The sequence below is a fragment of the Cannabis sativa genome, chromosome 8 (assembly GCF_029168945.1).
Source record: "Cannabis sativa cultivar Pink pepper isolate KNU-18-1 chromosome 8, ASM2916894v1, whole genome shotgun sequence".
Classification (NCBI taxonomy): domain Eukaryota; kingdom Viridiplantae; phylum Streptophyta; class Magnoliopsida; order Rosales; family Cannabaceae; genus Cannabis; species Cannabis sativa.
In genome coordinates this window covers 20,896,402-20,908,604 of record NC_083608.1, presented here as the reverse complement: position 1 = coordinate 20,908,604, position 12,203 = coordinate 20,896,402, and the positions used below count along the sequence as shown (strand labels likewise).

The 12,203-nt window shown below is 34.1% G+C and overlaps 1 protein-coding gene across 5 annotated transcripts; it reads left to right on the top strand.

Moving 5' to 3' along the window:
• The first annotated feature begins 1,854 nt into the window (after nucleotides 1-1,854).
• Nucleotides 1,855-9,615, top strand: LOC115699391 (uncharacterized). Of its 5 annotated transcripts, none has more exons than XM_061102548.1 (15): nucleotides 1,855-2,025; nucleotides 2,234-2,304; nucleotides 3,597-3,698; nucleotides 3,844-3,907; nucleotides 4,099-4,330; nucleotides 4,447-4,706; nucleotides 5,099-5,252; nucleotides 5,757-5,866; nucleotides 5,951-6,038; nucleotides 6,548-6,883; nucleotides 6,962-7,036; nucleotides 7,362-7,972; nucleotides 8,127-8,235; nucleotides 8,344-8,523; nucleotides 9,132-9,615. In XM_061102548.1, exons 5-15 carry the CDS (start codon nucleotides 4,163-4,165, stop codon nucleotides 9,306-9,308), a joined length of 2,268 nt encoding a protein of 755 aa, XP_060958531.1. In that variant the 5' UTR covers nucleotides 1,855-2,025; nucleotides 2,234-2,304; nucleotides 3,597-3,698; nucleotides 3,844-3,907; nucleotides 4,099-4,162; the 3' UTR covers nucleotides 9,309-9,615. The 5 variants fall into 5 exon arrangements, with proteins under 5 accessions (XP_060958531.1, XP_030482633.2, XP_030482635.2 ...); XM_030626773.2 differs by having other exon boundaries at nucleotides 3,794-3,907; XM_030626775.2 differs by having other exon boundaries at nucleotides 1,855-2,034; nucleotides 3,794-3,907.
• Nucleotides 9,616-12,203: the final 2,588 nt, after the last annotated feature.

Sequence of the window (12,203 nt, the reverse complement as noted above, 5' to 3'; positions counted from 1 at the left end):
CCTTTACAATTTCGTGTTGGAATAGATCACACCAGCAACAACAATAACTTTTCGAGACTAGTATGCTGCTGTCATCCGTAGCAGTACCAACAATTTTTTTGCTGAAGTTCTAATGATTGCTTGGCAAATATGGAGTGCAAGAAATGATGTTTTATGGAAAGATAGAGTCAAAACAGCTGCTAATATTGTTCTTGAAGCAAGATCTTACCTTAATCAATGGTTATATGCTCAGAAAAATCGATTGGATCCAATCCTTGTACAAAATAACCAAGGGTTGGATGTTGAGCATTGGACTAAACCAGTTAATGATACAATTAAGGTTAAAGTGGATGGAGCTATATTTGCAACAATCAATTCTTTTGGGGTCGGTTTTGTAGCCAGGGACTGTGCTAGAAGGATCATTGAAGCTGGTTCTAAGTGCAATATCGGCAATGTTGCTCCTGAAATTGCTGAAATTGCTGAAATTTGTGGTATCAAGGAGGCCCTAAGTTGGATAAAGAGTAAGTCTTGGCATAACGTGACACTTGAAACTGACTCATTGTTAGCTGTACAAGGCATCAATAACAGTTCACAAATGCCACCTGCCTTTTGGGATGGTTGCTTGGGATTGTAAGAAACTATTGTTTGAATTGAGTAGTATTTTCTTAAAGTTTGTTAAGCTTTTTGCTAACAAGGCTGCGCATTTCCTTGCGCGTAGTGCTTGTTATTCACCAGTTCACATTTTTTACAGCAATAACTCTCTTGAGGAGTTATTAAACATTGTAACAGCTGATTCAAGATAAATAAAATTGCCATATTTCCATTAAAAAAACAAAGTAAAAGTAGCAATATGCTTAGCTTGTTCATACACCATTAAATTTATAAGCAATTTGTAATAAAATCCCAAAAAAAGAAAAATTGTAATAATGAGAGAGAGAGAGAGAGAATACCTTAACAGAAATGATGTGAATTGGGATATTGAACCCAGCTTTAAAAAGAAGATAGAGAAAAGAAAGAATGGGAAAAAAATATGTCATTTCTGAAAGTTTGAGTTTCTGAATGAATGAAAGAGAAATAAAGAAAAAGAATTAATTAATTGGAAGAAGTAAGAATAAATTAGTAATCTATTTAAACAATTATTATTTAATTTAAGAATATTATTAAAAAATAATTCTATGAATAATCTAGTACATTTTATATATTAACTATTTATACACTCATTAATTTATTATTATTAGACTAAATATCTATTGCTATAAAAATATGCCTAAAAGTAAGGGACTTACCATAAAGATGTCCATAGTAAATAATAATGAACAATATAATAATTTATAATTAGATCACTTCTATCTTTCAATTTTTCATTCTAATACCAAACAAAGGTGATGAATAATTAGTTTCTCTTCCTCCCATCAAACTAAACTAAAATACTTTTTTTTTTTTTTGGACTTTTTCATTTTAATACTTCAAATCAGTTTTTTTTTTTTTGGTATTATTACAGAATTTCACATAAAAACACTATAGAAGCAATTAATGGAGCTATCTAAATCGCAACCAAAATCCGTATAACAACTCACATAGAAACTACTAGAGAAACTCAGAGCGTAAATTTAAAAAAAAATTAAAAAAATAATATATAGAATAATTTTCTTTTTTTTTTTTAATCATTCTCCTTCCCTCCAATTTTCTATCCTCCCACCAAACACTCTGTTAGAGGTAGAGAACAAAGGGTTTTTAGTTCACCACTAAATTCAGGTAGAAATCAAAACACAAAAAAGGAAAAGCATATTTCTTTAATTTGTATTTTAAACATAACATTGGGCCCAAGGCAGGAGTAGCATGACGTGGCAATTTACTAAGCTCCACGTGCATAACTAAGATGTGAGTCTCGACCAAAGAAGAAGAAAGAAAGAAAGAAAACGCAGAGAGAGAGAGAGGGAGAACAACTGGAGGAGACGACTGTTAGGTCGGGTGGTTCGTTTCGACTTGATTCGCTTATACTAAACCTAATCATCCATAACTCACGGAGCTTCACAGCATCCAATGGTGAATTTTGTAATGCCTTTTCTCTCACTTTCTATGTTCGTTTGCGTTGAATTGATGCCAGTTTTAATTTTCCATAATTTATTTGGTGGTTATCATTTTGGGGAGCTTTACTGATCTTGAATTCATTAAGTGGTGAATTGGAGTCAATGATTAAAGGATTTTCCTTCTTGTTTTTGATTATGCACTGGATTTTGAACAATTATTTCAGGTATAGTGGACATGAAAGAAAGGAAAACTACTTCCACACTTAAGCGCATTTTGGTTAACTGTGGAGCTCAGGTTTTTTTTCTTTCTCTCAGTTAAATTAATAATAAAAAGGTCATGTTTGGAAAGTGAGATTGGAGTGGATTGTGTTTTTGTTTTCAAATTAGAGTGGATATTGAAGATATTTTTCCAACAATCTAAATAATCCCTAGTTTGGGATAGCGTAATCCCTCTGAAAGATTTAGGACAATTTTATCCAATCCAATCCCTATTTGATAATTTTCGTGGAGGAAAAAAGAATTGTTGCGTTGTTTCCAACCTAGTTTCTTCTAAATTATTGTTGGCCAATGATCAACACATTTATTTTTCTGCATTTTTTTCTCTGATATGTTTTAGTTTAATTTATTTGATTTCTATTCATTCCCATTATCCAAACGCGACTTGATCTGATCTGTTATAGCTGTTTTTTTTAAAAAAAGGGATCTGTTATAGTTGTTAACGTCATGCACACAATTTTGGTACAAGAAAGTCATTAAGTAAAAGTTGGGTTACTCCAAGATGTTGTTATGCACAATGACCTTATGCACGTATGTCTGATTTGGCTGGAAAGAAATCATAGAAATTTTCAGGACCTGGAGAATTTTCTAGATTGTATGTGGGATAACAAATTTTTGGGTTGCAGTTTGGCTTATAAGCATGAGAGAATTAACAAACCCTTTTACTTCTCTGTTTTTGAGAGACTTGGAGGTTTTGATTTAACATATTTCTTTGAAGTTTGTCATTGCCGTGTTTTTAGTTTTCAGATACTTTAATTTTAGCTGAGTTTCTGATGGCGTTTGTGCTGTCTTGTTCATCACAATTCTTTTGGCTGTGATATTATTAGGAATATATAATGATACAGTAGTATCATTTCTTATATATTGTAAGAAGTTGGTGTAGTGAGTTCCTTTCAGTCTCCAAATGCTAAATATTTGGGAAAGTTTTTGTTAACTATGCGAAATTTGGCAAACTAACAACATGAAATTGTAAAATTTACAAAATAACCATATTGAATTTACACTTTGCGACTATAATGGTTGCACACATTATAGTCGTACAATGTAAATTTATGGTCGCACGAACATGGTTATTTTGCTAATAAACTTTTTCATTAAGACTATTTTTACAAAACACTCGTTAACTATTGATAGTTGGATTTGGTCTACCCAAAAGTAACTCAAGATCTGGAAATGGGTGTTCTTGCTATGTAAAACTAAAAACCATGTACTTATTTTGTTTAGGATAGTATCAAATGCCTTATAGTGCTTTAGAGATTTTGTTGTACCAGTTATTTGCTAGCATTGAATTACCAGAGTTCCTTTCTTTAGGCAAAAGAATATGGGAGTTGTGTTGCAGCAAAAGTTCCAGAGGTTGAACGGGATATGTGTCTGAAAGAATTTCTTGCTTTGAAGAGTTGCATGCAGAATGTGGTACTGTATTTCATCATTAAGAAGAAATATTTTGCACCTTCTAACATCTTACTTCCCAACAAACATTAATTCAATTTCTTTTTCTTTCCGTGAAGCTGCGGGGAAAGGCTTGAAGTGCACTAATCTTTCATTGCTCTGTGGACAGTGTAAATGCAGCAAGTGCCATTTCAAGTATCTAGTTCAGTAGTTAGAAGAACACAATTAAAAAGGTCTTTTATTCAAAAGCTAGACATGATTCATCAAACTATGTATATAAATATATTTATATATATGTGTGTATTGTTATGGGCGAGAATTTTACTTTACCTCCCTGTCTATAAATATATATGTGTGGATATATATGTATAATATTTATTCACAAACTGACATCACCTGATTCCTTCTAACTGTAATTTTACAGTGCATGTAAACAAGTAGTGTTGCTACTCTTCAACTTCTCTAATTAAAAGATTGACTCCAAAGAGATGTCTGGGAAAGCATCGAGTTCTCATTCTAATGTTGGTTTAAATGGATCTGGCGCATTATCACATGTTTATATCCAATATCCACCCCTAAGAAGCAGTATTTCAGGTGTGAGGGGTTTATTCTATGATGATGGAAGTAAACTTCTTATATCACCGACATCAGATCAGGTAGATATAATATCTTGGACAACATTTTCTTCTAATAATCATTAGATATTTTAAGTTTTGAGCTTCTTGATTTTATCAAAATTAATTCAGTTTCCTTGTCTCTTATACTCATTCAGGTTTTCTCATGGAAAACGGTTCCCTTTGCTCCTAGTATTTCTCCAACAAGTGATTCAATTAGTGAAGGGCCCATTTTATCTATTCGGTATTCATTAGACGGAAAATTTATAGCAATCCTACGGTCTTCTCATGAGATAGAGTTTTGGCATAGAGAAAGTAATGAAACTTTTAGTCAGAGGTGTCGGCCAGACTCCGAGAGTATTTTGGGATTCTTTTGGACAGATTGTCCATTGTGTGATATTGTACTAGTAAAGACGAGGTAAGAGAACAAACCATCTTGATCTACATAATATTTGATATCTGTGTGTTTTTCTAGTTAACTCGGAATAAATGTCTTCTACTAGAGGGTGAAAAAAATAGAAGCAAATTTCTTTAAGTAATAGCTTACTGTTGGACCATGTAGTTTTATGCTTTATGAATTTCTAGAAGTATGCAAGTGCCGCATATAATGTTCTAGAAGAAATTTTTGTTAGTTTTGTTCTGTGGATAAGTTAGATGTGCACATTAGTCATATGGTCATCTGTTTCAAACTGCTGCAAAAAGGTTTGATTTTAAATGGAAAAGTATCCGTGTCTATGGGTTGATGGTGTTTGACTTTATTGTACTAAAGGTATTTCCCTATTTATCTTTTGCTAATGAGCTTGATAACAGTGGACTGGACTTGCTTTCTTACAATTCGGAGTCAAAATCACTCCAGTTGGTGGAAACAAGGAGATTGAATGTGAGTTGGTATGTTTATACTCATGAAAGTCGCTTGCTTCTTCTTGCTTCTGGAATGCAGTGCAAGACCTTCAATGGATTTCAGGTATGCCATTTGTGTATTACTGCTCTTTTTCTCTTTTGATCTTGCTGTTAGTCTAGGCTGTTTCTGTAAGGGGATTTAATAAATCAGAGTATGATTAGGAATCATTTCAGAGTTGTTGTTATTATAGATGGTGCTGTGCCTAAATGTAAACAGTAGTGCACAAATTTGATGTCCGCTTACAACTTAAATCAGATAACTATGTCAATGAAACGTATCCCACTGGTGGACAGTCTTCTCCTTCATCTTCACCTTATTATTTTTTTTTGAGGGGATTTCATCTTTACCTTTATTATTATATTTTGGCTTTTTATTATTTTATTTTAAGAACATTGAATTTTGTGATTTTAATGGGTTTATATCTTGTTATTCAAAATAAAACTTCATGCAGCTTCTATGTGATTCTTTTACATGGTTAATTTTAAACATGTGTTGTGTCCTGATAACAGATGATTGGACTTTTTGTTATTTTATTCATCTGATGCAGCTTTTATTTTTTCTCTTAAGCTTTCATCTGCTGGGATTATTCGCTTGCCAAAGTTTGAGATGGTAATAGCTAAATCTGAGGCTAACAACAAGCCAGTCCTCGCTGCTGAAGATTTATTCATCGTCACTGTGTAGGGTTACATTGTTTAGTTTCTGTTGCTAAGTTCAGGATGCTTGCCAATGTCAAGGCTTACACAACTTTGTCAATCTTACAGGTATGGAAGAATATACTGTCTTCAAGTCGATAGGGTTGCAATGCTTCTCCACTCCTATAGGTTTTACCGTGATGCTGTTGTGCAACAGGTTATATATTTACTTTTTTTGGGTGTGTGAATAGAGCAAATTTATTAGTAAATGTGTTGGAAGTTTTTATAGCATACAATTATACTGATTTATGAATGTTTTTGTATCCTTGTAATTTTTTTAATGAATGTTTTGCCAAATAATTTTGCAGAATTTTTAGTTTACTCTGAAAAATATTTAAGTGGTTAGGTGGGTAAATGTGAGCATTGCAGCGTTCGAGTCCTTGCAATATATCTTGTATTTTTTTTTAATTTTTTTTATATGTCATTATTTTGCTCCTAAATGTTTATGTAGAAAAAAGTGAAAGTAGAAGAATTATTATTTGTCATTGATGCTATTTTTTTGTTTGAACTAGTGCTGTTAGGATGACCTTTCTCCCTTTTTATCTGGTCTGTCAGTCCAACACATTTATTTTTGGTTACCTTTGATTCTTAGATCCTATGTGAGAAATTTAATCTAGTCATAGTGTGGACATTATTATACAAATAATGTTTGTTTATGCTTTGTAGGGCTCCTTGCCAATATATTCAAGCAGGATTGCTGTGAGTGCGGTTGATAATGTGCTGCTTGTTCACCAAATTGATGCAAAGGTTGTTATACTGTATGATGTATTTACAGATTCTCGAGCACCTGTATCAGCCCCACTTCCTCTGTTATTGAGGGGTCTCCGCAGGTCTAATAGTGCTTCCCTGCGATCACATAGAGAAGATAATGGAAGTTCTGTGGATAGTGCTATAAATAGTCATGAAGTAGTTGTCTATGGAGATGGCTGGACCTTTCTTGTTCCGGATCTCATTTGTGATGTTGTGAATCAATTACTGTGGAAGATTCATATTGATTTGGAGGCAAGTTTCTTTTGTATGATCTACAATACATAATTTCCTCTTGCATTACCAGTACTTGATGTCTCCTTTCTTTTCCAGGCAATTTCTGCGAGTAGCTCAGATGCACCAGCCGTAATAGAATTCTTGCAGAGGCGGAAGTTAGATGCTAGTAAGGTATACTCTCTTCTCTATTATGAATGTGCTGTATGCATATTATTATTTGGTTGTTTAGTAGAAATTTTGCTGACCAAATAAAGTTAACTAATTCGTTTCTTAGCTTTTGTGACATACTTAACTTTTACTAAGAAAGCCAGTTCCTATCTCATCAAAAAAAAAAAAAAAAAATAGAAAGCCAGTTCCTAGCTAATTATACTAATTACTGGCCTGTTCAATTATGAATCATTGAAAGAGCAAAAGCTAATGTTCTTTTTTCTTTCTGAACAAAGCAATAACTAATGTGTGTTCAACTGGTTGGCGGTGATTTCACATCTATTTACAGGGTAAACAGTTATGCTTGTCAATAGCATGCACGGCCATTCTAGAACACAGACCCGTCTCTATGGTTGCCAAAGCAATTAATGTTTTGGTGACCTCGTACTCCCACTCAATTAAGACAGGGAGCTCTGTTAAAACAACAAAATCTGAGAAGACATCTGCTTCTGGTGTGCCTCATGTTACTAGCCCTAGACCCGGTGTAGATGAGTCAGTCAATAGAGTAGATGCCCTTGGAAAATCTGTCATACATGATTCTACAGCCGGGGATAATGAGCCATCTAATAGGTCTACAGCTTTCTCTAATTCAGATTCTGACGATAGTGTGAACTCTGAATCAGCACGGAATAATTCGAATGGTCTTCATACCATTGATAGTAAAGTGGACAAAAGAAGGTTGATGGGTGGTGAAACTTCCTGTGTTGCAGTCATGCCATCGGCTGTTGGACCAAGTAACAACTCATTGATTGCCAATACTGACGAGCATCAAGAATCTCAAATTACTTCACCTGCAATTTCACCTGATGAGATATATAACTTTGTGTTTGCAACTGTTGAGGAAGAGATGGTGGGGGATCCGTCTTACTTGATTGCCATCATTGTTGAGTTTCTTCACAGGTAAGAATTTTCATATTTAGAAATCTTGAAATATGTATTGAGTTGCAAGTGAATATTAGGTAACCCGTTATATAATCTGACATGAATCTATATCAAGTGATCTAAATAGACACGTTTCCTCTCTTGTTTCATGATTGTTTTGCTGTTTTTGTAGTGCTAATTTGGAAAAGGTGAAAGTTCATCCCAATCTGTATGTTTTGATGATACAATTGTTAGCACGTGGCGAGCGATGTTCAGAGCTTAGTTTGTTTGTTATAAACAAGGTGGCTGATTATTCTTCTTGTGTACTGTATACTTTTGTAGTAATTTGAGCTCTTTGTATGCTTCTTATGTTGAGCTGAAGTTAACGACATAGTTTTTTGTTGCAACAGATTCTTGAACCTTCTAAAGAGGTTGCAGTGCAACTCCTAGAGTCTGGTCGTCAAAATCCCCAAATTAGAAAGTTAGGTCTGGATATGCTAAGGCAGCTTGCTTTACATCATGATTACGTACTGTCGCTAGTTCAAGATGGATATTACCTCGAAGCTTTACGGTATGCTAGGAAGCATAAGGTAATTCCTACTTTATCCAAATATTGGAGAAACTGATGCCCTGTTCTTAATTCAATTTGTCAATGTTTTAAACTTTTTGCAAAATTGACTATGTCCAACATTGTTGTGAAGTCATCTAAAATCAACTAAAGTGATCTTGTATTTTACAAAGGGAAATTTTTAGCGAGAGAAAATAGTAGAGAAAAGACACTGAAATCTTAAAATTTAATACCAAACTTTCTTCAGAATATTTTTTTGCCTCTGAATGTATTTAAAATTCTAGATTTTATAAAATTATACTGCACTTAACTAATACTTAATACATTTAATATATGCGAATTTTTTTTATCTACAATTTTGTTTGAATCAAAACAAGAGAGGATGATTTTTTTTTTTCCTCATAATATCTAAGATCCCAAAATAGGGTTAGCAAAAAAACTGTCACGATTGTCTTTTGCCAAAATCTTAGTATATATATTATTTTCTTCTAAGCCCTTAGTGAATCCTAAATCATTTTTCAAAGGAAAGCATTGCTTTCTTACATTTCAGTTAAATGCTTTCATTGTTCTCATAGATTTAGTTTGGTTTATGACGAACTTTTAAACTGAATAAAATGAGTAAATGTACAGGTCGATACAGTACGGCCATCTCTGTTTCTTGAGACAGCGTTAGCCTCCAATGACTCACAAAATCTAGCTGCAGTTCTAAGATTCTTCTCAGATTTTACACCAAGCTTTAGAACCACATCAGATCACAATACATACTACCGGATTCTCAAGGAGATGAACTCTACGGCTGCTGCCTGAAACGTGCATGTTTTTTTGGTAAAAAACAGTACAAGTCTAAATTATTAGGAAAGAACCACACGTCAAGTTCTAGATACAACAGAAGCCAAATAAGTTTATTTCAGTTAAATATATATATTATATTATTCTTTTTAGTTATTTATAGTACATTGTTTCGTGCTCAATTCCGAAATTACAGGACTTTCTGGTCATCTTGAATCATGTACTTTTTTCTTTGAAAAAAACAACGTGGTTATCCACGATTGTATAATGAGATTGTTGGGAAACCAAAATGTTAGATTAATGTGATTGGTCTTGTTATTTGTCACTTGCGAGGTCTAAGAAGGCAAGTGATGTATATGTCATTTGATGTTATTTTCTTTTTATTTTATACCTATACAATCGTGATACTATTACTAAGAGAAATTATACAATCTTTTCATGTTATTATTTGTCAAGGGTGATTGAGTACTTTTATGAAAGAGTGAAAAGCATCAATCAACGAGAACTTCAGGGAAAGCCACAAAGCCCAAATCGAATTTAACGTTGCTTCAAGTGGAATTGCGTTGAGAGGACCTTGATGGTTCATTCAATGGTAGTCGGGTAGGAGAATTATATGCGCCTAAAGTCCCCTTTCTTGAAGTTCTTGCTTTCGAAGTACTCTTATTCAGTTTCTTTCTTTTATGCTATGTTGGTTGTGGTGGAGGGCACTTAACAAGAGTTTTTGATGAGTAAAGTTCTGTTTCTATGTTTGAATTTCTTCCATTGTAGGGAGACATCTCTGTCCAGCCAATTTGTAGTAAGACATCATCGAGTGCATCTACCTTAGAGGAGTATGCCTCTGTGCGGGCATTGTGTTGTTCACAAAGTCCATTTTCTCTGAATTTGTTACGGCCAATTTTGAATGAGTCAGAATCTTTTTGAAAACACAGCCTCATCGTTATTTACATTGCATATGGCAAGCGACTTTGATGTTGAGTGCATCTTTTTTCTTCTCGATGGCCACCACTCTTTGAGATGCCCTCATGCCTTTAGTTGAGGTCATCTTTAGTTGGTCAAAACATATATCTTAAGAATTGTTAATTCCAAAATTTTGCTAGGTGAAATTTCTAAGTTGTCTCCAATGAAATCATCACTTGACAGAAGTTTGCCAGAATCCATGGAGGCGATGAAAGTCCTCAAGTCACGACAAGAGATCATTGTTGGAGCAGTCGCATCTTCTCGACGAACGTTATCTTCACACTAGCCTTACTTCACGTTAGCAAACTTCTAATTAGGAATCTTCTCGCCTGACATAGCAGTCAAAGCCATCTTCTCGCCCAAGGATCATGACGCTAGGCCAAGCGTGATTTTCTCGCCAAGCATCATCACTCCAAGCCAAGCGTGATATTCTCCACCCCCATCACGATAGGCTAAGCATTCTTCACACCCAAATGTGATCTTCTTGCCAAGCTTATATCTCGCTAGACATGTCACGCTAAATTTTCATCTTGCCAAGCCCTTATAGGCGAGATGCTCCCCTCCAAAGGGACCATTCCACTTAGGCCTTCGACACTTATAATATTTTCTAAGTGTCAAGAGAGGGTAATAAGTAACAAAGAACTCAAATGGCAAGAGATAAAGGACTCACAAGACCAATGCCAAATCAAAGGCATGACTACCACCAACAAGGCCTAGATCAAGCTAGCGAAAGTACAAAGATGTACCAAAGGTACGATTAGTGGAGACATTATTGTTAGAGTTTTATGATCTAAAAAAAACTAATTTCTATGTAATTTTATTTATTATCAATAAAGAAAAGAAATCATTTGTTGACCTTGTCAATCGCCTTGCTTACATATTTTGTTTTCATAATTATTTGCTTAATATATAGAATATATTAAATACTAAACATATAGTTATTCACAGTTATATTGATGTCATTATATTAAAAAATAATTACGATTATATGCTTCAAAATAAGGTTAATTAGGATTTTTACCCTTCAAACTTTAATATGTACTAAATTATGCCCCCTGAACTTTTAAGGTCGTTAAAAATCCCCTGAACTATTGAGATTGTTGGATTTAAGGATTTTTATCAAATTTTAGTAAGAAAAGTCTAACATGGATAAAAGTTCAGGGGGCATGATTTGGTACATGTTAAAGCTCGAGGGGCATGATTTAGTACATAAAAAATCACTGAATTAGTAAAATTTAATAAAATTAAAAGTCCTTAATTCAACAATATATCTCAATAGTCCATGAGGAATTTTTAACTGCCAGAAAGTTCAGAGGGCATGATTTGGTACATGTCAAAGTTTTGGGGAAAAAATTAATTAGCTTTGAAATTATCTAGTCTTGAGATTTATCAGTGTAATGAATTTACACTTATGTGACAATCAATGATGTGGTCTACTTATACTAAGGCAAGTGGTATGTCCTTTCAAAGTTACTGGTAAAGTAGACTTGTGTTATACCCAAAATTCAGTGAGCACATCAGAGGAAGACACGTGTCGAGCTGGGAAGAATGAAGGACTCAAACATGCAATCGTAAGTACACTTGGCATGGAACAACTCGTTAGAAACACAATTTGCAGAGTATGTTTATAACTCGGTTGGCTGAACAGTCTTCTACGAGACAGAAACATACGAACTGCTAACTTATGTATCGACGAGAAACCATGTGAGTGCAAGTGTGCATGACGAGGCTTCAACCTCTTTGCGTGCAAGAGAAACGATAACGATAAAAACACTTAGCGTATATTACATGGTATACAAACTAAGTATAAACAGTTCGGTGAATCAAGATGACAGACAGCGAGGTGTCTATCTCGCTGGAAGATGGCATGCATGCGAGAAAGATCATCTCAACACCTGAAAATGTAGTTATCAAAATTAAAGCAATAGTAATCTCTGGAAGTCATAGGACGAGCCA